Source organism: Salmo salar, chromosome 02 (genome assembly GCF_965601325.2).
Source record: "Salmo salar chromosome 02, fSalSal1, whole genome shotgun sequence".
Taxonomy (NCBI): domain Eukaryota; kingdom Metazoa; phylum Chordata; class Actinopteri; order Salmoniformes; family Salmonidae; genus Salmo; species Salmo salar.
The window spans coordinates 49,554,035-49,580,964 of record NC_138292.1 but is presented as its reverse complement, the minus strand read 5'-3'; the positions used below and the strand labels follow the sequence as shown (position 1 = coordinate 49,580,964).

At 41.9% G+C, this 26,930-nt stretch overlaps 1 protein-coding gene across 4 annotated transcripts in view; it reads left to right on the top strand.

The window, feature by feature from the left end:
- LOC106584953 (spectrin beta chain, non-erythrocytic 1) overlaps window positions 1–26,930 on the top strand; it is a 136,372-nt gene that overhangs the window by 33,283 nt on the left and 76,159 nt on the right. The window contains exons 3-8 of one of the 4 annotated variants that reach the window (XM_014170652.3): window positions 1,149–1,238; window positions 15,954–16,105; window positions 24,403–24,576; window positions 25,674–25,768; window positions 26,068–26,148; window positions 26,594–26,709. In XM_014170652.3, coding sequence (XP_014026127.2) covers window positions 1,149–1,238; window positions 15,954–16,105; window positions 24,403–24,576; window positions 25,674–25,768; window positions 26,068–26,148; window positions 26,594–26,709 — 708 coding nt within the window. Of the gene's footprint in view, window positions 1–493; window positions 1,239–15,953; window positions 16,106–18,201; window positions 18,224–24,402; window positions 24,577–25,673; window positions 25,769–26,067; window positions 26,149–26,593; window positions 26,710–26,930 lie in introns of those variants that run through there. The other 3 variants (XM_014170647.3, XM_014170641.3, XM_082963920.1) reach the window with 3 other exon arrangements.

The following is a 26,930-nucleotide window of genomic DNA, read 5'->3' as shown; positions in this document are numbered from 1 at the left end:
AGAGAGAAATCTATGTCTGTCCTTTCCCTGGCAGTGTTCGCTAAGGTACCTTGGCCATTTATGTTTGATTTGTAATCAGAATCCTTTTCGCTTTGTGATGTTCTGCCTAGTGGAAACTGGTTGAGTGTGCTCCTGCTTTGTTTGGGAAGCAACCATTCATGGGCCAATATGCAGACTATTCATCCATTAGGAAGAAAGAGGGGGGGGGGGCTTTCAGTTCACCTCTGAAACAGGATGTTTGGAGGGTCACTTTTTGACAGGACATTGGTTGCTCACATTATTTCAAACCAGCATTTATACATTTCTGGAATGGCCAGATTTTTCCTCTGTCACTGACTGAACAACAATGCTGGGAAATGGCAGGGTTGTATCCTGGCTAGCTTCCCTCTACCCCCTCCTCTCTTCAAGCTTGGTACGGCCCAACGTCCTCCCTCTTTCTCCCCACTGCATGGAAATGAGGCGGTGATATCATCACTGAGCTCCCAGGCAGTGGCTAGCCAGTGACAAAATTACAAACTCCTGTTCCTCTTCCCCCTCTAAACCGATCCCCTCCTCCACTTTTCCCTCCAGACTTATGAAAGGTGTGCTGAGTGTGAGAAAAACCCTTTCATTCTCTTTTTTTATTGGAGACCTATCCCTTCCTTAACTGTCTGCCAGATGAGATGCAGTGATTTTTTTGGGGGGGCAATACCACTCAATACCACTCAAAAGTGTACACTCCTGAATGGGTGAGCAGCTCACAACCTAGAGGGAGAGGGGCGTGAGAGGGGGTGGGGTGGAGGCTGCTTTTGAATGGGTTGAGAGGGAAGACAGAACAATCAAGAGAGAAGAAGAAGCATGTTCTGCCCCCTATCTGACACAGATCCAGCTTCTACACTCCTGTTCCTTCAGTGGCTGCTCTGGGAAGAGTAGTGTCCTTGAGAATATTCCTTCCTTTCGTTACTTTTACTGGATTCTTTTGTGGAGCTTGTGGTGTAGCAAGGGGTGGTGGTGGTAGGAGGCTAAAAGAGCCCATTGGATCCCTTCTTAACTTCCCTACGTTTTTTGCCTTGCTGTGCTTGTGTTTTTTTCTGAGGGGAAATTTTCTTTCAGCGGGTCCCAGTTTTAGTTTGGAACTATGCAAGTGGACTGGGAGTTGGGTGGGAAAGATGTACAATTCACTGAGCCGGACTCTGGTTATCCTGCTCAGGTGGCTTTCAACTACAACATGTTAGAAGGGCGCTTTAAACAGCTTCAAGGTAAGTGAATGCTGGAGGCTGCAGGCGCCTTTTGTTTATAGGTGTTGCTATGCTATATGCTCTGTCAGCATATAGACGCTGGGGTCTAGAGAGAGAATTCTGGATCGTCTGTGTTGAATTTGGCAGTTCTTTATCAGGGTAATGTTATGTGGATGAAGAGCATTATATTTCATTGTTGTTCTTTTACTTCTTAGAAAATAAAACAAATTGGGTGTCTTAATCCTAAAAAACGGTAACTGTTAGTGATGGATATGACACGTTTAGTATGGCAGCACTATGATCTGGCAAAAGGATGACTTTCAGACTGGATTATAAGGCTGTCTTTTTTGGGGGATATTAATTTAGTGTTGACAATAAAATACTAAATAGCTGTTTTCGATGGAGCCCCTCTGTCTACAAACACACAATGCTATCTAAACGGCATGCATGCTAGTTCCAAGTGGGTAGTCAGGACAACAATAGCATGAGAGGGGACAGGGAAGGTGGGAGTGGTTGTTTTGTCCAGCCATCCCATGCAAATACACTTTCAAGGAGCCAAATTCTAGGAAATGATAGCGCTTAACAATATGTTTTTACACAGTTAGTATAAGGGCCTTGCGTGTGTTTTTTATTATTTTTATTTTACAAAACAGGCATATAGGCTTACTATATATTATATAGCATCACTGTTAGTTATACAGTGTCATTGTGTTATATTGTTTACTCTTGTTTAGTATATTTACTATAAAATGACTTATTTTCTAAATACATTTTTTACATTCATTTTCATATTTTCATTATGATGAACACCAGGTTAGACTGCAATAGAAAAAAATGAGAAATGAATATGCTAATGTAACCATTATCATAGTAACATTTTTTAAAGTCCTGCTGACCTTGATGACATGTAGATGTCTTTTGTTGACATCTTTGTTGGGGTTTCTCTCATCCCAAAGAGAATGTGGTCTTTGCCACATGATAATATCAGTCATTAACTCAGTCTCTCTATGAATAATTGTGTCTGAATGCACTATTGTGTTGTTGAATGTGTCTCTTCTATACATTTTATATATACTGTAAGTCCCCTTTTCATTAATAGATCATTACATTTACAGCAATGGTCAGAATTTGTCCAGTTTTGCTCACTTGAATGGTATAAACTGGCCACAACAACTACATGGATACTGGATGAATGTGTGCCGTTTGTTAATATGTAGCTTTGTGTAGATTTTACTGACTGCTGAAACCTTGTCCAATGTTGTAAAGCAGCCGGAATGAAAAGGAAGACAGAGAGAGAGACTTGAACTTTCACCCTCTGGTCTATTGGCTTTACTCAGTCATGGGATGACTGAATTGATAAAACATCACAGAGTCAACGTTATTGATTACTATTCTTGTGTCATGTACTGCTAGCTTGAAATAGTTATGCTTCATCATATTTATTTTTAAATCGAGTGAAGATATGACAAAATGTATGGATTGACCTGGTGTGCTGATAATGGAAATTGTAGAGCAACACTACTACTGTAACAGGCTCCCGAGTGGCGCAGCGGTGTAAGGCACTGCAGGTGTCACTACAGACCCTGGTTCAATCCCGGGCTGTATCACAACCGGCCGTGATCGGGAGTCCCATAGGGCGGCACACAATTGGCCCAGCGTCGTCCGGGTTAGGGGAGAGTTTGGCTGGGGTAGGCCGTCATTGTAAATAAGAATTTGTTCTTAACTGACTTGCCTAGTTAAATAAAGGTTCAATAAAAAGCTAATGTTGATAGGGTCTCAAAGGATCTAGGAACAGTAACGTTCAACTGAAGATTTCAGACATACTGTAAGGGGAGTAGGATTACCATTGGTTGTATCCCCGTGACCCTTGATTTTAGCCAGAGTAAGTAGTAGCCTTGTTCGACCCAGAACTGGTCATTGAACAGGAGCCTATCTCCTGTTTCTGTAGCGTGAGACAGCTTGATGTACAAGTACACCCCTTGGACAGAACTCTAGTCTATCGCATGACCTGATATTAGGCAGAGCTCTCTGGTTCATAGTTCATAAATGTGCTATATTTTCAGCATAACCACGTGGTGTCATTGTGCCAGTGACCTTTTACAAACAGACATGAACTGTAACAGACATGAACATTTATCAAGTCATTTTGTACAGCTGTCCCGTGACTGTATCAACCAAAAGAAAATTGAAAGTGCATTGTCAGGTCACATGTATTTTTCTGTTTTGTCTAATACATTTAAAGCCGGTTTCTCTCAGCCAGATGAAGCCTATTCCTGTACTTAAAATCACTTTTAATGGAGATTTTCCATTGATCCTTTTTATCCAGGAGTAGGCTTAATCTGGGTCCTTGAAGTGGGGTTTTTAGGTAAATAATTTGCTTTGACAAGCTTGCGCTGGCTTGGTTACATATCCACCATAGTTGCTAAAGCTGTGCTGGAAAGGACAGTGTGAAAAGACAATATCCGATCTAACATTGTATTGTTTGGGTTGGCACAATAGTGTAAAAACAGTTATTAGATGTACTCCAGTCGCTTTTGTACCAGATTGTAGCTACTTCTCCACACCAATGACCTGGACTACCACCACACAGGCTTGAGTGCTGAAGTACTACTTTTGTCGGCAAACAGGCCCCTGCCAACCCGGTTTCCACCACAGTCTCTAAATGACCGTCTGTTCTGCTGGCAAGAAAATATTTTATAGAGAGACAAAAAAGAGGCCAACAGAAAGTCATGGAACTGAAGAAGTCTTTGAATGGGCTGGGGGGGGAAGGGGGCAAACTTGAGAGAGCGTGTTGAAAAAGAGTGCAGTTCTGACCTTAACAAGTTTGATTTACCCGATTTAGCTACACTGACTGACTATTTGACCTTGACACCCATTTGCAGGATACCCCGAAATATAGCATTGAAGGTTAACTTCTGTTATGCCCTCAGTTGTTGAATTCTGATAAGTAAGTACCAGAGAATAACATTTACCTTGGCTGGGATTAAATCCAATCGTGCTTGGTCTATAATGCAGCTTTTAAAGGCAATGTTCCCGGCTTTTGCGACGCATTCACAGTAAACGCTGCATGTCGGCTAAATCGGAAATTACCTTTAAAGGTGCATTGTTGACAAAGCGTGATTGGATTGAATTCCGGCCTTCGTCCTAGTTAATACCAGGTAAATACCAGTATAAACTGTACTGTAAAATATAGTGCTATCATGACTTTTGAGAATAGTAAGAATGATCTTAAGGGTTTCAACAACATCTTTACTGTAAAGTAAGTAATGATAAAACATGTCAGAGAATTCAAAGACATAAATAAGAGTTAGTGATACTGAAATGTAGGAATGTTTTAACTGTGTGTAAATGGACACAAAGCCATGTCCTGTTTAGTGCTTTGTTTTCCCTTTTGCCAGGCATTGACTGCTGGGGAAATGTTGATGTTGAGTCATTGATTTGAAATATATAGTTGTTGGTAGTTGCTTGTGTGATAATCTGAGGCCTTATTAAAGAGCAAACAGTCCATCTGCCATAACACCATGACTTATCTGACTGATGATCTGTTTTACCCTGCTATCAATGGAGGGACTTTATCCGCTTTATGACATGGAGACAGCTTGTCAAGTACGGTACCTGGTATTTATATTTTCCTTGTTTTCCCATGTGTTTTGTCAGCATAATGTTATTACATCAACATTGCTGGTTGGTTGGCAAAACATTAACACACACACACAGTTTTTGTATAATTTTGATCTAGTTTTCAAACAACAATCAACAATAGCATTTCAGGTTTTACATGAAGTTGACTTCCTGTCTGACAACTCAATGACAAGTCAATCAAATATCAACCAAAGTTGGATGTTGATTTGACAACGCATTTGTCCAGTGGTTAGTCACCCCTAAACATGGCAGTGTGACCTCATCCACTAATCCAGCCCTTACACACAGGAAGAATTTTGTTCTTCTGGCCCGCCGCACACCACAGGATGTTGATGTCAACAGTGAGGGAAGAAGGAAGTAACCTTTGAACTGCTTCACTAAGATGTCCAGTCTTCTACCTTTGTTTTTCATCCTTGGATACTGATTTCTAGTCTGTTCATTTGTTAGTTTGCCAATGAATGCTATATCATATAATATGTACATCTAGGCCTAAAGAAAATGGCTGTTGTTATTGTTGTCCCTCTGAATGATTGTTTTCAATCTCTGCCAATCATTAGGCTTCCCTCACAAGAGTGGTTGAAATACAGACTGCAGAATATGAGAGGAGTAAATCTTGTCAATAGGCAATTAGCTCTGAACATGAACAGTGCTTTAGAGGTGCAGAATGGAATCGTTCACCACATTCAGTATTTCCTGCCAGCTAAGGGTGGGGTAGTGATCCAAAGTGCCTTGAACTCTGCAATTCCTGAGTAGTGCCCTAATCAAGATCTCTTTTTCCTGCCGAAACCTGGAAAGAGGAAAAAATAGAGAGGAAAGAAACCAAACTGGAATTTGAATGAATGTGCATCCCTGTTGAGATAAGATGAGAGATTAGCTTTTGGGAACCAGAGACTTAGCCCCCCAGGATAGAGATACAAGATGCGTCAATAAATCAATAGTTTATATTCTGTGTCAGTCATGATGACCAGACTGCTCATATCCCAGCTTGTTAGATTTGCTTCTTTGTTCCTGAACTCCAAAGAAAATAGAGCTGTGGATCAAGTCAAGGTCACAACTTGGGATGATTTTCTCTGGAAGAGAATGATATCCAACATGATTAGGACTAAAGGACACTCTATCAATCAGTGCAATAGTAAGAAATTCATGAATAGCCTCTGATAAATAAGTGGATATACTTGAATATATGGGTTGTTCCACAAATTCGGTACCATTTGCATAGCTGCGGGAAATAGGGGTGCTGAGGGTGCTGGCACTCCCTGATAAATCACAATAAAGAGATAATGAATATAAAAATATATATTTAAAAAATGAAGTAAAATACATACCCGCCAAATTAGTGCACTAGGCCTTTATTACTCCTGTATAGTTCCTAGACCTTAAAAGAGGGACAGGTTTTTTTCTGCATAAAATGAATCACTAATAGCAAGTCTTTATTCATATAAAAATTGGATTTATAGAATTTTCCATGTGGTCCATATTAAAGGGCACTTCAATTAATATAACATACTTTTACAATTCAATATTTGTGGACAATTTCTACTTAAGACACAAACTGATGCATTTTGAAACAAAGTGTATTCCGTGCGCTCATATAGATGAAATTTGGATTAGAACAGGGTCAAATAGGGGTAAGTACTATGTACAAAGTATAATGAATGTACCCTCCAATGATTGTACCTTCCAATGCAATTACCTTTTGCATGTTTTTTAGTGACACTAACCAGGTTGCCATCCAACCTTTTTATGCTAGTAAAGTACATGTCACGACAGGCCTGATGGAAACATCAAATTTGTTGCTAAACTCTCCAAATGTCGACAAAACTTAATACGCTAGACAGGGTGGGATATTTTTGTGTCAGTAAAACTTATATATATAAAAAAATATATAATTAAACTACAACTTGGGAAACCATGCAGTTTATTAGGCTAAATATGAAATAACTTGTGCACTTTCACCACCCTGTGAAGTTCATAGTGATCTTGATTCTCCTTTCCAATGAATATCGAGGGTCTTATTCTGGTGACACGATGATCGACGCTTGACTGCTGTTTTGCCAAATAAAAATATTTTCACCCTTATCTATAATTTATCTCTTCATCTAGACTAGCCTACCCACACTGTATTTGCGAGCTGTTGGCTACAGCGCACGTGCCAAGACCAGAGTAGGCACATATGCTGTTTTGCAGTGGTGGGAAAAGTACCCAATTGTCGTACTTGAGTAAAAGTAGATACCTTAATAAAAAATTACTAAAGTGAAAGTCATCCAGTAAAATACTACTTGAGGAAAAGTCTAAAAGTATTTGGTTTTCAATATACTTGTCACATCCTGGCCAGTATAAGGTTAATTGTTTTTGTAGTTTGGTCAGGACGTGGCAGAGGGTATTTGTTTTATGTGGTTCGGGGTGGTGTGTTTGTGTAAAGGGTGTTTGATTTAGTATTTCCGGGTTTTTGGTTGATGGTCTATGTGTTTGTATTCTATGGTTAGTCTGGTGTGTGTGTTTCTATGTTTGGTTAATTGGGGTTGGGACTCTCAGTTGAAGGCAGGTGTTGTCTATCTGCCTTTGATTGAGAGTCCCATATATTAGGGTGTGTTTGTGTGTGTGATTTGTGGGTGATTGTTCTGTGTTGAGCCTATGCTTTGCAGACTGTCAGTTTATTGTTCGTTTTCTTGTTTGTTGTTTTTGTATTCGTGTTGATTTAATTAAATGTTCAAAATGAACAACTGCACACCTGCTGCGTATTGGTCTACCTTTTCTGATGACGATTTCGCATTATCGTCAGAAGACGAAGATACTTGTGACAGAATCACCCACCACTCAAGGACCAAGCAGCAGAAGAAGGAGCAGAGGGAATTCGAGTTGGACTGGCGGGAGAAGTGGACCTGGGAGGAAGTTCTGGACGGGGCCGGACCTTGGCACCAGGCTGAGGATTATCGCCGCCCGCAGTGGGAAATTGAGGCAGCCAAGGCAGAGAGGCGGAGGTACGAGGCCAAGTACACGCTGAGGGAGAAGCACGAGAGGCACCCCCAATAAAAATTTTTGGGGGGGCACACGGGTAGTTTGGCTAGGCGTAAGAAGAGCCGGAAGCCAGCTACCCGTGGTTATATGGAGGAGCGTATGGGGTGGAGAGCGCTATGTTTCGCTGAGGAGCGCACTATTTCACCCATACGCACGCACAGTCCGGTGCGCGTTATTCCAGCCCCTCGCAGGTGCCGTGCTAGAGCGGGCATCCAGCCTGATAGGAGGATGCCTGCGCAGCGCATCTGGTTGCCGGTACGCCTCCGAGGACCAGGCTACCCAACTCCCGCTCTACGCACGGCTACCATCAGGCCCCTGCACAGCCCAGTCTGCCCTGTACGAGCACCCCGCTCGTACAGGGCTACTAGTTCCATCCAGCCAAGACGGGTTGTGCAGGAGGTAAGATCGAGACCGACTGTGCGCCTCCATAGCCCTGGGTTTCCAGCTCCTGTCTCTCGTGCGGACCCGGAAGTGCGTCAACCCAGTCCGACTCGTCCTGTTCCCGCTCCCCGCACTAGCCTGGAGGTGCGTGTTCATAATCTGGTAAGCCCAGTACCAGCACCACGCACCAGGCTACAAGTGCGTCAACTCAGCCACGCCAGTCAATAGTCACCAGAGCTGCCCGCCAGTCAACAGTCGTCATCAGAGCTGCCCGCCAGTCAACAGTCGTCATCGGAGCTGCCCGCCAGTCAACAGTCGTCGTCGGAGCTGCCCGCCAGTCAACAGTCGTCGTCGGAGCTGCCCGCCAGTCAACAGTCGTCGTCGGAGCTGCCCGCCAGTCAACAGTCGTCGTCGGAGCTGCCCGCCAGTCAACAGTCGTCGTCGGAGCTGCCCGCCAGTCAACAGTCGTCGTCGGAGCTGCCCGCCAGTCAACAGTCGTCGTCGGAGCTGCCCGCCAGTCAACAGTCGTCGTCGGAGCTGCCCGCCAGTCAACAGTCGTCGTCGGAGCTGCCCGCCAGTCAACAGTCGTCGTCGGAGCTGCCCGCCAGTCAACAGTCGTCGTCAGAGCTGCCCGCCAGTCAACAGTCGTCAGAGCTGCCCGCCAGTCAACAGTCGTCGTCAGAGCTGCCCGCCAGTCAACAGTCGTCGTCAGAGCTGCCCGCCAGTCAACAGTCGTCAGAGCTGCCCGCCAGTCAACAGTCGCCAGAGAGGTCAGACTGCGCTGAACTGCCGGAGTGGCCAGACTGCGCTGAACTGCCGGAGTGGCCAGACTGCGCTGAACTGCCGGAGTGGCCAGACTGCGCTGAACTGCCGGAGTGGCCAGACTGCGCTGAACTGCCGGAGTGGCCAGACTGCCCTGACTGTCCCGAGTTGCCAGACTGTCCCGAGTTGCCAGACTGCCCAGACTGTCCCGAGTTGCCAGACTGCCCAGACTGCCCAGACTGTCCCGAGTTGCCAGACTGCCCAGACTGTCCCGAGTTGCCAGACTGTCCCGAGTTGCCAGACTGCCCAGACTGCCCCGAGTTGCCAGACTGCCCCGAGTTGCCAGACTGCCCCGAGTTGCCAGACTGTCCCGAGCTGCCAGACTGCCCAGACTGTCCCGAGCTGCCAGACTGCCCAGACTGTCCCGAGCTGCCAGACTGCCCAGACTGTCCCGAGCTGCCAGACTGCCCCGACAGCCTGGAACGGCCTGAGCCGGAGCTACCTCCAGAAATAGGTGGGTTGGGGAGGGGGGGTGTAGCACAGTGCCGTCGTTGACGGCAGCCACCCTCCCTTCCCTCCCTTTAGAAAAGGGGAATTTTTTTTTGGTGTTGCTTGGGGTTATTTTTTGTTAAGGTGCTTCTGGGGTAGCACCTTTAAGGGGGGGGTACTGTCACGTCCTGGCCAGTATAAGGATAATTGTTTTTGTAGTTTGGTCAGGACGTGGCAGAGGGTATTTGTTTTATGTGGTTCGGGGTGGTGTGTTTGTGTAAAGGGTGTTTGATTTAGTATTTCCGGGTTTTTGGTTGATGGTCTATGTGTTTGTATTCTATGGTTAGTCTGGTGTGTGTGTTTCTATGTTTGGTTAATTGGGGTTGGGACTCTCAGTTGAAGGCAGGTGTTGTCTATCTGCCTTTGATTGAGAGTCCCATATATTAGGGTGTGTTTGTGTGTGATTTGTGGGTGATTGTTCTGTGTTGAGCCTATGCTTTGCAGACTGTCAGTTTATCGTTCGTTTTCTTGTTTGTTGTTTTTGTATTCGTGTTGATTTAATTAAATGTTCAAAATGAACAACTGCACACCTGCTGCGTATTGGTCTACCTTTTCTGATGACGATTTCGCATTATCGTCAGAAGACGAAGATACTTGTGACAATACTTAAGTATCAAAAGTAAATGTAATTGCTAAAATATACTTAAGTATTGAAAGTAAAAGTATACATCATTTCAAATTACTTATATTAAGCAAATCAGATGGCACCAGGGGCACACTCCAACACTAAAACATAAACAAAGCATTTGTGTTTAGTGAGTCCGCCAGATCAGAGGCGATAGGGATGACCAGGGATGTTCTCTTGAAACAGTAAGTGCCTGAATTTGACCATTTTCCTGTTCTGCTAGCCATTCTAAATGTAACGAGTACTTTTGGTTGTCAGGGGAAATGTATGGAGTAGGAATGTAGTGAAGTAAAAGTTGTGAAAATTATGAATAGTAAAATAAAGTACAGATACCCCCCAAAAACGACTTAAATAGTACTTTAAAGTATGTTTACTTAAGTACTTTACATCACTGCTATTTTGTAACAAAACTATTGGTAGAGTTGGAATCACATTGAACTTTAGATCATCACGCACTGATTTTTATCCGAATAAAGTCTGTTTTCCGGAAACAAAATGTGCATATTTTCTTTATGCAGATTTTAGAATTTTCACATTCAAATCTGTCACCAATTGGATGGAAACCTAGCAACCGTAATTTCCGGACTATAAGCCGCAACTTTTTCCCACGCTTTGAACATCGCGGCTTAAACAATGACGCGGCTAATATATGGATTTTTCCCGCTTTCAAATTGTTTTTCTCCAAAAAACCACATTCTGTGACGCGCTCAATTTTTGGGCGGCATGAAGCTTTCATTAGAGCAATGAAATTGCCGAACGGGTTAAGGTCAAACAACTTTTTTTTACTGTTTAGATTAAATCGAGTGCTCTCAAACTTCCTATCATTCGGATTACGGTAGTCATTTTGTCACCCTCATCATGGCAGACACGGAGAAATGCATATGATGCAGCTTTCAAGTTGAAGGCGATTGATCTGGCTGTTGGAAAAGGAAATAGAGCTGCTGCACGGGAGCTTGGTCTTAATGAGTCGATGATAAGACGTTGGAAACAGCAGCGTGAGGAATTGACTCAGTGCAAAAAGACAACTAAAGATTACTGCTATTTTTTTATTTTTGTTACAAGCCGTGTTTCGTTAAAGCCTATTTATTTTTGTTAAAGCCTGTGTAAAGTTCATTTGTTTCAATGTACCGGTAGGCACCTGCGGCTTATAGACTGTTCAAAATAATATATATTTTTTTAATTCAGTGGGTGCGGCTTATATTCAGGTGCGCTCAATAGTCCGGAAATTACGGTACTTACTATAACGATTGATACTAAAACCTCTTTATACCAACAGAGCCATTTTATAGCACAAACTAAGAATCTCAATTGGTGGTACTCAACCCTCCAAAAATATTAGTAGTATTGATTGAATTGAATTGAACTTCCTCTATTCCATTAAGGTCCTAAAGTGATCATCTGCTAAAAATGGCATTGAGATGACATTGAAATCATTTAAAAAATATGGTTGTCATTTCACATAATAAATTATGTATTTCTCTTAACCATATCCTCCTACTTGGACCTTCGAGACACTGCTATCATTTTCCCATCAGCCCAAGGTCTTTGAAAAATGACAAACGACCTAACGTAGCCTTGTTTAAATGAACGACCTGAAATCGTCTTTATTGGCATCAGTTTTTTGTTGTTAAACAGCTAACACTTACTCTTCAAACTGTGTTAATAGTACGGGAGCTGTATGTTTACCTAACGATAAGACCAGATGCTAGTGCAACATTCCTCTAGCTAGCCCTCCCCGGAGTTGAGCTAGGACAATGGTGGAGGAGAGGAACACTGCCTCTATTGTTCTATCCAGCTCTGTCTTGTCCTCCGGTCTCACAGAAGACTCCTTAAAAAATCCCCACTTGCATGTACCTCTATGTGACACTTGTGGTGATGTTACCATGTTGCAATAATGCCACAGAAATGGGTTTGGATGCATAGGAGGTTGGTGGCACCTTAATTTGGGAGCTTGGGCTTGTGGCTCAGTTGGTAGAGCGTGGTGTTTGCAACACCACGGTTGTGTGTTCGATTCCCACGGGGGACCAGTATGGGAAAAGAATTTATGAAATGTATGCATTCACTACTGTAAGTCGCTCTGGATAAGAGCGTCTGCTAAATGACTAAAATGTAAAATGTGGTAATGGCTGGGGCAGAATAAGTGGAATTTTATGAAATAGATCAAACACATGGTTTCCATGTGAATGGCACAAAGTGGGCACTGCTTATCAAAGGGTTGCATCACCGCTCACCTAAAAACCCATATATCACTGGTTGAGAGAAATTGTCATTGTTTTGGGGCAGAATGCCATTCCATTCTCTCCTTTCCAGCCATTATTATGAGCCGTCCTCTCCTCAGATGATAGCTGGTTGTACCCCCAAGGGGTAGGGCAGCAGGCAGGAGGTTGGCTCTGAGTCTAGTTAGTGAAGTCATACACAGTACAATTGTGGTCAGGGTTCAGTATTAACTGAGCGGTCGATTCCAAATCAATAGTGTTTATAATCAAAGGATACCTTTTATTTCATATGGTGATATAATGTTTTGTGCTGCAGGGACGGGGATGTGAGGAATAGGTTCGACCTTCTCTAATTGTTATTCTTTCGGCAAGATCGTCAAACGTGTCAAATAAATCACTCATAACAAAAAAGTCAAGAGGGCCTTGGAGTTCATTGCAAGGTGCAGCCAGTCCTGCGTGCGGCGAGGTCATCTCTCTCATTCCGTCATGTGGCAAACGAACAATCAAATCACATGCTTACGTCTTTGCAGGGATAAGGAATGCAATAACAGGAAAATTGGGGAAGATTATAAATAAACCCGCCTTGTGTTCATGGATATGAACTCTGAGCCAGAGGGTGGGGCATTGTCCCTGTCAAGGGCCCCGAACATAAACAGGATTCCCACTTTCACTTTTTTTACATTTTAAAGCTATGGCTGTATCTCATTAGTCTGCAGTGGCTTTCTCCCCTCGTCTCCTCACTTTCATGCGCACTGTCCTGAGAACCCAGAACAGATGACAAACAATATGATCGACCCCCTATCGAGCATTTGCATTCACCTGTCCATTTCCTTCATCTCAGTGGAGATGGAGAGACCAGGAGAGGAAGCCGTAAGAAATTCTGTAATAGGTCTGAAGAGGCAAGGCCACCAGTCCCAATCCAGTCTAGTTGTTTTAATATCTGGATCATGAAAGGATGATGAGTTGCATGTGACAAAGCGGACCAATCACCCACAATGACAAAAACCTCTCATATGACACAATTATACAATGAGTATCATTACTGTTACTGTATATAACAACACATGGGTTCCATCATTTGCCACAATACTTAGCTACACAGTATTTATTTTGTTTACGTAAAAAGTGTTACATCTGAATGGCAGTCTTACAAGCTTATTGACATTTTCAATCTAACCTTAGGGACCCAGTGAGTACACATTTTAACCCCTGGTCGGGCTCGGGACGGACATCCAGCGAAAAATCCTATCGCCACAAAATTACAACAAAAAAAAAATCTATTTTTTTTTCAAATTATAGCGTTTTATAGATACACCTCTCCTGAATCGAACCACGTTGTCCGATTTCAAAAAGGCTTTACAGCAAAAGCAAAACATTAGATTATGTTAGAGGAGTATATCGTAAAAGTAGCCACATAGCCATTTTCCGACCAACCACATGCATCACAAATAACCAAAAAACAGCTAAATGCAGCACTAACCTTTGACAATCTTCATCAGATGACACACCTAGGACATCATGTTACACAATACATGCATTCTTTTGTTCGATGAAGTTCATATTTATATATAAAAACAGCATTTCACATCGGCGCGTAACGTTGACTAACTATTTTCCCTCAAATGCATCCGGTGAAACAGCGCTACAATTTACTAAATTACTATTTCAAAACATTTTTAAAATGTAATATTGTCATTCTAAGATTTATAGATGAATATCTCTTGAAAGCACCTGTAATGCCAGATTTAAAAATAACTTTACTGGGTAATCACACTTTGCGATAAAAGGGGATGCGATACTCAGAACAATAGGCTAGCAATACAGGTCAGCGCCATCTTGGAACAATTGTATATCAAATCTAGTCTTGTATACTATTGTCAATAATCCTTTACCTTTGATTATCTTCATCCTTAGGCACTTCCAGGAATCCCAGGTCCACAACAAATGTATTTTCGTTCGAAAAAGTTAATCCTTTATGTTCCAATAGCTTGTTCTTGTTAGCGCGTTCTGAAGGCTGCACCAAAAGTTCCGACGTGCGCGGGGCTACTCTTTCAACAAAATGCATTTTTTTCTTATTTAGGTTCTTTCAAACATGTAAAACGTTGTATAACATAAATCTTTAGGGCCTTTTTCAACCAGAGCTCCAATAAGATTCAAGGGGGACGATTGCATTGTCTTTATAAACGTTTCGAAAGGGGAGGGTAGCCAGGGGCGCCGGCGTCATAATGGTGATGGCCCTCCTCATGTGACCACGTTCCACAGCGTGTCATTCAGTCAGTTTTCACAGTAGGAGACTCAAATCACTTTGTAAAGACTGGGGACATCTAGTGGAAGCAATAGGAAGTGCTCAATGAACGGTGTGATTTATAGGCAACGAGATGAAGTTGAGTCCGCAATTCAGAATTCCACTTCCTGTTTCGATCTGTCTCGGGGTTTTGACTGCCATATGAGTTCTGTTATACTCACAGACACCATTCAAACAGTTTTAGAAACTTTAGGGTATTTTCTATCCACAAGCATTAATTATATGCATATCCTAGCTTCTGAGTTTGAGTAGTAGGCCGTTTAAAATGGGCACACATTTTTTTCAAAAAGCGCTGTAGCGCCCCCTATCCTAGGCGACCGTCAAGAGGTTAAATATGCTTTAGCCCAGCACTAAAACACCTTATTCAGTTGATCAGAGGATGATTACAGTAGTTGATTAGTTAGATCACTACTCTATAGTATTTCAGACTTGAAATTAAAAGACCAGGCTGTATAGGGACAGTGTGAGCTGTTAACTATACTTCAATGTCTTGTTCCAACATTATTATCTTCCATGGCCTTATTACTAAAGCTACTTTGACAAAGTAGTTCACTACATCAAAGCTATATTGGGAAAAATTATATCTATATCTTAAATGTCATAGATTACAAATTGCAAGAACCGATCACTCTCTTAAACACAAAAACAATATTTCAAGTGAGATTTAGGAACGTCTGATGCCCAAATAAATGATAAAATACTGCGTATTCCACCCATATTTTCTTCTTTTTGCCAAAAAAGTAGTGTGTAGTTCCAGTAGTTAGCTACACGGCTACATGGTCAAAAAGCAATTAACTACTGCAAACACTACCAAGATTTTAATTTAATCTACCACCAAGCTACTGCAAAATGTAGTTTAATTACTAGTTGAACTACATGTAGTTCACTACTCCCCAACACTGCTAATTTGGCAAACATAGGGCAGCAGGTAGCCTAGCAGTTAAGAGTGTTGGGCCAGTAACCAAAAGGTCACTGGTTCAAAACCCTGAGCCGTCTATGTAAAAAATCTGCCGATGTGCCCTTGAGCAATGCGCTTAACCCTAACTGCAACTGTAAATCGCAATTGAGAATCATGTCGGCTAAAATGTTTTTTTGTTTTTTTTACCCCAACGCAGCTTATCCGTCAACAGGAATTCACTTGTTTCATATCCCAATTAATTTAATGACATATCACTTTGACATAGCTTCTCTTTATTTCTTCCTTCTTAATTTTATTCCCTGTCTTCTTTTCTCTCCAGATGAGCGCGAAGCGGTGCAGAAGAAGACCTTCACCAAATGGGTGAACTCTCACCTCTCCCGGGTGTCCTGCCGCATCACGGACCTGTACAGGGACCTGAGTGATGGACGCATGCTCATCAAACTGCTGGAGGTGCTGTCTGCGGAGAGACTGGTGAGTACTGTGCTACCCGGGCTTGTATGGATCAGTTTAGCCTTTTAGATCACAATGAATAAGATTACATGGACAGGGAGGACCTGATCCTAGATCAGAACTTCTACTCTGAGATACGTGTGGGTCGTTCCACCAAAAGAATGCCTTTTGCGTCAATTTGATATTTTAAGTAGCAGTTTTGCACCTATATTGCATTTTAAAAGCATGTTATATTAAATGAGTTGCTCTTTAATATAGACCACATGGAGAACTGAATAATTCAATTAATATGAATAAAGACTTACTAAAGTGCCAAAATTCAGCATTTTGACATGTCCCTCCGTCAACCCTGTGTAATTCTAGGAACATTTTAATCCACTTAACGACAACATTTCTCCAAGTTTAACCATCATTGTAAAGCCTTAGTTTGTCATTTCTGAAGATTATTTATTTCTTGTGATTACTGATTCATTTACATTTTAAGGTCAACCCTGTTATGTGAACTGAACACTCATTTTAATGAGGTGAAACTATTTATTTTTTAATATTTTTTCCTAAAGAAACATTGAACATCTAATAGTCAAATCAGTGTAAAAGCTTGTCAGTTGGTTCTACTCTTTTGCAATTTTCTGGTGTTTTGTGGTGGAAAACTGAGCGGGTTGAGCATTACACGTCAACCCTGTTTCCCATAGATAGACAGGCTAGAAAGGTTTTAACAATTCCATTTTTTTTGTGAAGTTTGCATTCAATTACCACTCCCTGTTGCACACAACAAGCTTCCATTCCCCCTGTCACAAGGAGATTTCTGATTGATTTAAGATGAAATCGCCAACCCTGTTACATTTTTGGCACTTACTATAGATAGTAATTTTTTTCATTTAACCTCTTGACATGGGAAAACGTGTTTATGAAGTTGAACATGCTCTTTATGACAGAATGTTAAAATTTGGTGAAATCAAATGTTTTTTGGACTAAGTTACAAAAGGCACCGAATTGGTGGAAACACCCATGATACATACTGTAGCGACCCGCAGTACCCAGTGTTCACGGGGTCCGACATGCCAGTCAACCCGCTATCTGCCAACCATGGAAATGCCTGGAATGTTCTGGTGCCGGGCATCCTGGTGGTTGGTGGAACGGCGGGGAGGATCAAACTGATGCGCCTGGCACGTACTACCATAGACTGTTCAAAGGCACTTAAATATTTTGTCTTTCCCATTCACCATCTGAATGGCACACATACGCAATTCATGTCTCAATACTTAAAAATCTTTCTTTTACCTGTCTCCTCCCCTTCATCTACACTGATTTTAAGTGGATTAAACAAGTGACATCAATAAGGGATCATAGCTTTCATCTGAATTCACCTAGTCAGTATTTGTACATTCAGTGTATATTACTAAAGTGCAGTTATTGAAGCAGGTGGGCTGTCTGGGATTTTTTTGTTGTTGCTGATGTCGGGAAAAGATATCCATACGGTCAGAGCCATATATCATTAAAGGGTCCGCTGTCCAGGCTTGTTATCATGTACAAGGCGCCCGATAAGATATCTCACTCTATTAGAAAATACCCAAAAAGGCACATCCCATAATGTACTCTACCAAGGATACTCTATGGCAGGGGTAAGCAACTCTTACCCTATGAGGTCCGGAGCCTGCTGTTTTCTGTTCTACCTGAATTTATTGCACACACCTGGTGTCCCTGGTCTAAATCAGTCCCTGATTAGAGGGGAACAATGAAAAAAATGCAGTGGATATCATGACACAAGGCGAGACCCAGATGCATATGGCTGGAGTTTAAGATGTTTAATAATTCAAAAAGGAGTAGGCAAGAGAATGGTCGTGGACAGGCAAAAGGTCAAAACCAGTTCAGAGTCCAGGAGGTACAGAGTGGCAGAAAGGCTCGAGGTCAAGGCAGGCATAATGGTCAGGCAGGTGGGTACAGAGTCCAGAACAGGCATGGGTCAAAACCGGGAGGACTAGAAAAAGGAGAATAGCAAAGGCAGGAGTACAGGAAAAAGGCTGGTTGACTTGGAACATACAAGACAAACTGGCACAGAGAGACAGGAAACACAGGGATAAATACACTGAGGATAAACAAGCGACGTCCGGGAGGGGGTGGAGACAATAACAAGGACAGGTGAAACAGATCAGGGTGTGACAGTGGAACTGGCTTTGAGGTCCAGAGTTGACTTTGTGGGCTTTATGCAATGTGGCTATTGGGGTAATCCATGTGTGCAATTACAAACAGCAGTTGATGTTCAAAACTCAAAGGGCTTTCCCTTTTGTATTGTATTGTATTGTATTGTATTGTATTACGGTACTTGGCTGTTGTAATCCCCAACTCCTATTTTTGCATTTCCTCCTGAGAAAAAGGTCTACTTGACATGAATTAATTCCTCTGGGCACGCCTTGTGCTGGGTTTAATTTTTCACTTTCCTGGTCAATGTGTAACTCGATTTGAGTTTAGGCACAGCAGGTAACAGCTATTTGCCAGGTAGAGGCATGGGACCGAATAGTATTTGGAATTGTTCAAATACTTAAGCTGCGCTTGACTGAGCTTTCCTGGTGCAATGTTAACAATGGAATAGTCCCAAAACAGCAAACCCCGCCCATCTGGCACTGCAGGCAGGCTCAAGCAAAAACTCCAGGTATTTGAAAGATTGTAAATACTATTTGAACCCAGGTCTGGTACCATCTTAGGTTACCAGGATATTGTGCAACACATAGGAGGATGATTCGACTTGCATAGGCCCCATACCAGTGTTCTTCTGACCCTGTTATGTGTGTCTTCAGGTATCATGATATGGAAATCAGTAAATAGATCATACACAAGTCATATGTTAACCTCTATGGGCTAGGTGGGACGCTTGCGTCCCACCTACTCAACAGCCAGTGTAATCCCGTGGCGCGATATTCAAATACCTCAAAAATGCAAAAACTTCCATTTTTCAAACATATGACTATTTTACACCATTTTAAAGACAAGACTCTCGTTAATCTAACCACACTGTCCGATTTCAAAAAGGCTTTACAACGAAAGCAAAACATTAGATTATGTCAGCAGAGTACCCAGCCAGAAATAATCAGACACCCATTTTCCAAGCTAGCATATAATGTCACATAAACCCAAACCACAGCTAAATGCAGCACTAACCTTTGATGATCTTCATCAGATGACAACCCTAGGACATTATGTTATACAATACATGCATGTTTTGTTCAATCAAGTTCATATTTATATCAAAAACCAGCTTTTTACATTAGCATGTGACTAGCATTCCGACCGAACACTGCCGGTGAATATACTAAATTACTCACGATAAACGTTCACAAAAAACATAACAATTATTTTAAGAATTATAGATACAGAACTCCTCTATGCACTCGATATGTCCGATTTTAAAATAGCTTTTCGGTGAAAGCACATTTTGCAATATTCTCAGTAGATAGCCCGGCATCACAGGGCTAGCTATTTAGACACCCAGCAAGTTTAGCACTCACCAAAGTCAGATTTACTATAAGAAAAATGTTATTACCTTTGCTGTTCTTCATCAGAATGCACTCCCAGGACTTCTACTTCAATAACAAATGTTGGTTTGGTCCCAAATAATCCATTGTTATATCCAAATAGCGGCGTTTTGTTCGTGCGTTCAAGACACTATCCGAAAGGGTAAATAAGGGTGACGAGCATGGCGCATTTCGTGACAAAAAATTCTAAATATTCCATTACCGTACTTCGAAGCATGTCAACCGCTGTTTAAAATCAATTTTTATGCAATTTTTCTCGTAAAAAAGCGATAATATTCCGACCGGGAAATCATTTTTTATTACAAAGAGAGTGAAAGTAAAAGCATGCTATCCCCTCATGCACGAGCCTCAGTCTAATGGCCCTCTGATAGAGCAATTGCCAAACGCGCTAATGTGTTTCAGCCTGGGGATGGAATTACATCGTTCAGCTTTTTCCCGCCTTCTGAGAGCCCATGGGAGCCGTAGGAAGTGTCACGTCATGCCAGAGATCCCCTGTATTTGTTAGAGATGATCAAGGAGGGCAAGAAATGGTCAGACAGGCCACTTCCTGTAAGGAATCTTCTCAGGTTTTGGCCTGCCAAATGAGTTTTGTTATACTCACAGACACCATTCAAACAGTTTTAGAAACTTTAGGGTGTTTTCTATCCAAAGCCAATTATTTGCATATTCTAGTTACTGGGCAGGAGTAGTAACCAGATTAAATCGGGTACGTTTTTTATCCGGCCGTGCAAATACTGCCCCCTAGCCCCAACAGGTTAATAAGCACTGAGAAGTAGTGGTGTAGTGGAGGGTAAATACACCTAAATGTCATTTACAGACCTTTTTTATTTTGTGCGAGCATTTACCCACTTACTGCGGGAAAATGTATTGAAAATATAGGGACTGCTACTTTATTTACAGCTATCAGAGTTTACCCACCTATGCTTTTACCAGTACATCACTCCTCATAAGCACTGAATATCTTTTTGTCACTACCTAGCACTTTTTTTATGACATAATTCAAGATGCTATACATACAGAATGTGCTTAAGAGCATTGGACCTCTAATTGAAAGGTCACTGGTTCGATTCCCTGAGCCAACTAGGTGAAAAATCTGTTGATGTGCCCTTGAGCACGGCACTTATCCCTAGTTGCTCTGGATAAGAACGTCTGCTAAAATGTAGAATACCCAGCTGTGTGTACACGTACATATATTGCATATAAAATGCAAGCCATGGTCTCCCCACATTTTGTACGTCATCTTTCAGCAATGATTAAGTAAAGTGAACCTGTACAGACTGTAGGAATGAGGCTTCCTTTACATGATCTCATGGTCTGGTAGAAGTGTTTATGTCATTGCTACTCAGCTGGCGCTGCACTCCCGGCTCTTACAGAGTATACATCTGCATCTCAAAGAGCTGCGCCACCACACAGCATGCCAGTGTGTTTCCACAGAGACACACACTCAGGCGTACATGTACACACACAGAGATACAGACACACACATGCCTTAGAGATCAGCAGTGTATTGTGCTGACTGACTCAGCAATAGGAGTTGAATAGGGATTTTTCTTTCACTCTCACTTGGGTGTCAATCAAATGGTGTTAAGAGACAGTAAGTACATTTTTGAATTCTTCAATCCAAACCATCATCCGTTTTCGGGGATACATTTTCTTCTTTCAACACAGTGAAAAACTAGGCATGTACAGTACTGTATTTTAAATTAAATAAGCAGTTATGTTTTTGTTTTACACTATTGACTCAGTTCTGCTGGTGTAGTGGAGGGTAGCTTCCAAAACGTGCCAGCTTCCAATTTTGTTTACATTTTATACCCAGATAGCATTTTTGATTTTATAGGGTTGACTTCCCCCTGCCTGCACAAAGGCCTAGTCCCCTCTCTTCTGCTCCTCCAAAACCACACCTCAGAGTAAAGTCTCCACGCACATCAGAGGGCAGAGGGCTGCTTTATTGCCGGGTTACTCATTCACTTTCAACAGACTAAAATAGTCAGCTGCATCCTCTGCTTTTAAGAGAGTGAAGAAGTGGCATGTTGTGTATATAAAACCCTTCAAATACATATGTCATATACTTAAACTTGAATGAATTTGAGGTGAGCTTGAATTAGCTTTGTTTGCACTTTTAGGACTTTTACATTGGTTCCATTGTGCAGCTCAAAATAAATCAAATACAGCTTGAAAGTATTTCACATATGTATTTGATGAGGTCTGCTAATCATTGACTGGAAGGGTTACAGAATGTAGCTCAACATACTATACATTGGAAAAAGCTAAATGAAGTGAAATGCTAAATGGCATAGTAAGGATCTGTTCCTTTTTTTATGTAATCACAATTTTTTGTCAGGTTGAATTTGCAAACATGATTGCACTTTTGATTTCATGTAGACTACCAGGCAATTGTAAAAGTGTGTATATACTGTATAGTGTATGTGGACACCCCTTCAAATGAGGGGATTCGGCTATTTCAGCCACTCCCGTTGCTGACAGGTGTATAAAATTGATCACACAGCCATGCAGTCTCCATAGACAACATTGGCAGTAGAATGGCCTTACTGAAGAGCTCAGTGCAGCACTAACCTTTGATGATCTTCATCAGATGACAACCCTAGGACATTATGTTATACAATACATGCATGTTTTGTTCAATCAAGTTCATATTTATATCAAAAACCAGCTTTTTACATTAGCATGTGACTAGCATTCCGACCGAACAGTGCCGGTGAATATACTAAATTACTCACGATAAACGTTCACAAAAAACATAACAATTATTTTAAGAATTATAGATAGAGAACTCCTCTATGCACTCGATATGTCCGATTTTAAAATAGCTTTTCGGTGAAAGCACATTTTGCAATATTCTCAGTAGATAGCCCGGCATCACAGGGCTAGCTATTTAGACACCCAGCAAGTTTAGCACTCACCAAAGTCAGATTTACTATAAGAAAAATGTTATTACCTTTGCTGTTCTTCGTCAGAATGCACTCCCAGGACTTCTACTTCAATAACAAATGTTGGTTTGGTCCCAAATAATCCATTGTTATATCCAAATAGCGGCGTTTTGTTCGTGCGTTCAAGACACTATCCGAAAGGGTAAATAAGGGTGACGAGCATGGCGCATTTCGTACCAAACTGCCTCTCAAAGCAATGTCAGCACAATAACTGTTTGTCGGAAGCTTAATGAAATGGGTTTCCATGGCCGAGCAGCCAAGCGTCGGCTGAAATGGTGTAAAGCTCACTGACATTGGACTCTAGAGCAGTGGAAACGCTTTCTCTGGAGTGATGAATCACACTTCACCATCTGGCAGTCTGACGGACTAATCTGGGTTTGGTGGATGCCACGAGAACGCTACCTGCTCCAATGCATAGTGCCAACTGTAAAGTTTTGTGGAGGAGTGGTCAGGGGCTGTTTTTCATGGTTCAGGCTCCTTATTTCCACTGAAGGGAAATCTTAACGCTACAGCATATAATGACATTCTTGACGATTCTGTGCATCCAACTTTGTGGCAACAGTTTGGGGAAGGCCCTTTCCTGTTTCAGCATGACAATGCCCCCGTGCACAAAGCGAGGTCCATACAGAAATGGTTTGTTGAGATCGGTGTGGAAGAACTTGACTGGTCTGCACAGAGTCCTGACCTCAACCCTATCGAACATCTTCGGGATGAATTGTATAGCCGACTGCAAGCCAGGCCTAAATGCCCAACATCAGTGCCCGACCTCACTAATACTCTTGTGGCTGAATGGAAGCAAGTCCCCGGAGCAATGTTCCAACATCTAGTGGAAAGCCTTCCCAAAAGAGTGGAGGCTGTTATAGCAGCAAAGTGGGGACCAACTCCATATTAATGCCAATGATTTTTTAATGAGATGTTCAACGAGCAGGTGTCCACATACTTTTGGTCATGTAGTGTACAAACATAAACAGAACTACATATCAGTATGAACACACTTTTTAATGGCATGGGAATAATATAATTGAAAACTTAAAAGGATAGTTCACCCAAATGACTAAATTACATATTAGTTTCCTTACCTTGTAAGCAGTCTATGGAAAAGGTATGGACAAGTTGGTAGAGCTGGTTGATAGAGCATGGTGCTTGCAGCGCCAGGGTTGTGGGTTAGATTCCTATGAGGGACCAGTACGAAAAAAAGTATTTACAAGTATGAAGTCGCTCTGGATAAGAGCGTCTGTAAAAAAAGTGTATGACAGCAATCCATGCTTTGGTTTAGTTCCCCTGGCACTGTTTCGACATGCTAACGTTTTAGCATTTGTGGCACAAATCCCATTCAAGTCATGGGACCGATATTATCCTCACAATCAATTTCAGATACTTTTGAATGATTTGGGCTTGATGTGCGAAAAATGCTAATGTCGGTACCATGACTTGTATGGGATTTTTGAAACAAATACTAAAACAGTGACAGGGAAACTAAACCAAAGTATGGCTGGCTGTCATACCTTGTCCATAGACTGGAAAGCAATGTGTAATTTTCTGTAATATGGGTGAACTATCCCTTTAACTTTAGGCCAACAAGTATAATGCATTATGATGCCATGGGCATGTATGATCCTATAGTTTTTTTGGGGAAGCCTTATAATTAGACAGTGTAAGGGCTCATACTGTACATGCTTATAACAATAAATAAAGTGTCACCAACTTATTTTTTTAACCTACTGCCACTCTCAACTGATTGTAAGTTGCTCTGGATAAGAGTGTCTGCTTAATGACTAAAATGTAAATAAAAACGTGTAAAACTCTTGTAGCTGACGTGTTCGGTGTCCTGTCTCCCCAGCCCAAGCCCACCAGGGGACGGATGCGTATCCACTGCCTGGAGAATGTGGACAAGGCCCTGCAGTTCCTCAAGGAGCAGAGGGTCCACCTGGAAAACATGGGCTCACATGACATTGTTGACGGCAACCACCGCCTCACCCTGGGCCTCATCTGGACCATCATTCTCAGGTTCCAGGTAAGAGAGTCTTCCAACCAAAACACATGAAATGTATGTCTGATGCAGAGGTGTGGCGGGGAGAAATTATTTGCTAGAAATGCTGTTCTAGGTTTTCAATTGGGTGATGGATAAGTCTTTGCAACATATATAACGGACAGCGCAACACAACCCGAGGGCCTCCCCCAAAGCACTGCTCCGGTTGAAAATCATTGAATTGCTGTGTTTTTTATGCATCAATTTGTCTGGTTTGAACGCTCACTTAGTCAGTGTTCTATTATTATCCTGGAGACCCATTGTGTACAGCAGGGTCTCGATTATCTGAATCAGATATGTTATTATTGGTATGTGAGCAACAAACCCAGTTGCTCTGCATGAGGAGAGTTGGCCAGTATGCTGATTTCAATCCAACTCAGCATCAAAAGCTTATTTACTGTAGGGCCTCATCCTTTATAACATTGATCTAATACTAACTTGTACTTCTCAGCACACATATTACACAGTCAATTATTTACATAAAGATTATGTTATAACATGAATAAGATATGTAGGCAATGTATGGCAACTGCTTGGCATCAGACCGCAAGGCGCTACAGCGGGTAGTGCGTAAATCCAAGGACCACTATACCAGGCGGTGTGAGAGGAAGTCAAAGACTCCAGTCATCCAAGTCATAGACTGTTCTCTCCGGAAAGCGGTACCGGAGTGCCAAGTCTGGGACCAAAAGGCTCCTGAACAGCTTCTATCCCCAAGCCATCAGCCTGCTGATCAGTTAATCAAATGGCTACCCGGACTATTTGCATTGACTCCCTTTTTTTTGTTGCACTGACTCTCTTGCACTGACTCTATGCACATTCACTGGACTCTACCCACACACTCACACATACTACACTGATACTCTCAACATACACATACACACACTACATACACTCACACACATTCACGCTGTTTCACACTCTTCCCATTCGCTGCCACTACTCTGTTTATTATCTATCCTGATCGCCTAGTCACTTTTACCCCTACCCACATTTACATATTACCTCAATCCCCTCAACTACCTTGTACCCCCAGCACATTGAGTCTGTTCACGGGTGCTGTTGTATTATTGTCTGTGTGACAGATCCAGGACATTAGTGTTGAGACTGATGGAGACAACAAGGAGAAGAGATCAGCCAAGGACGCCCTGCTCCTCTGGTGCCAGATGAAGACTGCTGGGTGAGTGATTGACTGTCACCTTGCATTCAGACACGTTTCTTAGAGATTTGAAATACTTAGACTTAGGTCATCTACATTACAGCTCTCAGTTCCACCACTTGTCTTAAACAATCCTCCTTAAGATATACATTTATTTAGACAGCAACACCATTGTGACTTTTCATTTACTTTCAGAAGAAGTCAGTAAAGAAATTCCAGAAGAAGTTCCACATCTTCAATTATATAGAAATTGCTTAGGGAATGAATTTGAACATTGAACACATCGTCATATCTGTTGTTCTCTGTTTTGTTCTTTATAGCTATCCAAACGTGAACATTCACAACTTCAGCACCAGTTGGCGAGATGGCATGGCATTCAATGCCCTCATCCATAAGCACAGGTAAAAAGAGTCTGTTTGATCAACTATTCTCCATGCCCTTGTGGGTCACATTTTACAACATTCCTAACATATTTCAGATCATTTTTCTCATGTAATTCAGACCAATTATCCTTTGTGATTTATGTCACAGTCTGCTATTTACTTTATATGGCCACATGTAATGACCCAATATATTTTTTTTTATCCCACCTCCAACCCCCCTCATTTATGATGATTTATTTTCTTACTTACAATAGAGTAATGTTCAAATAATTACTTTTTGGTGTATTTGGGATGTATTGATGCATTACTGTACATCATTTGGTATAATTGTGTTGAATCTTTGAGATATTGGAACATAACTAACATTTCAACAGGTAAATTACATCTGGGTATTTACCTTGTGATTCTTTGGTGGTATACTGTGTGACTGGTGCTGTGGCATGATGCTTTGTCTCGTGTAAAGGCCAGACCTGATTGACTTTGACAAGCTGAAAAAGTCCAATGCCCACCACAACCTGCAGAATGCCTTCAATTTGGCTGAGCAGCATCTGGGGCTTACCAAGCTCCTGGACCCAGAGGGTGAGTTCTGGACTATGCTCTTCTATGTAGTAGAGGAGGGCATATGGAAAATAGCTAAATCTGGTGCAACGTATAATTTCTCAGTGTACAGTCGTGGCCAAAAGTTTTGAGAATGACACAAATATTAATTTTCACATAGTCTGCTGCCTCAGTTTGTATGATGGCAATTTGCATATAAACCAGAATGTTATGAAGAGTGATCAGATGAATTGCAATTAATT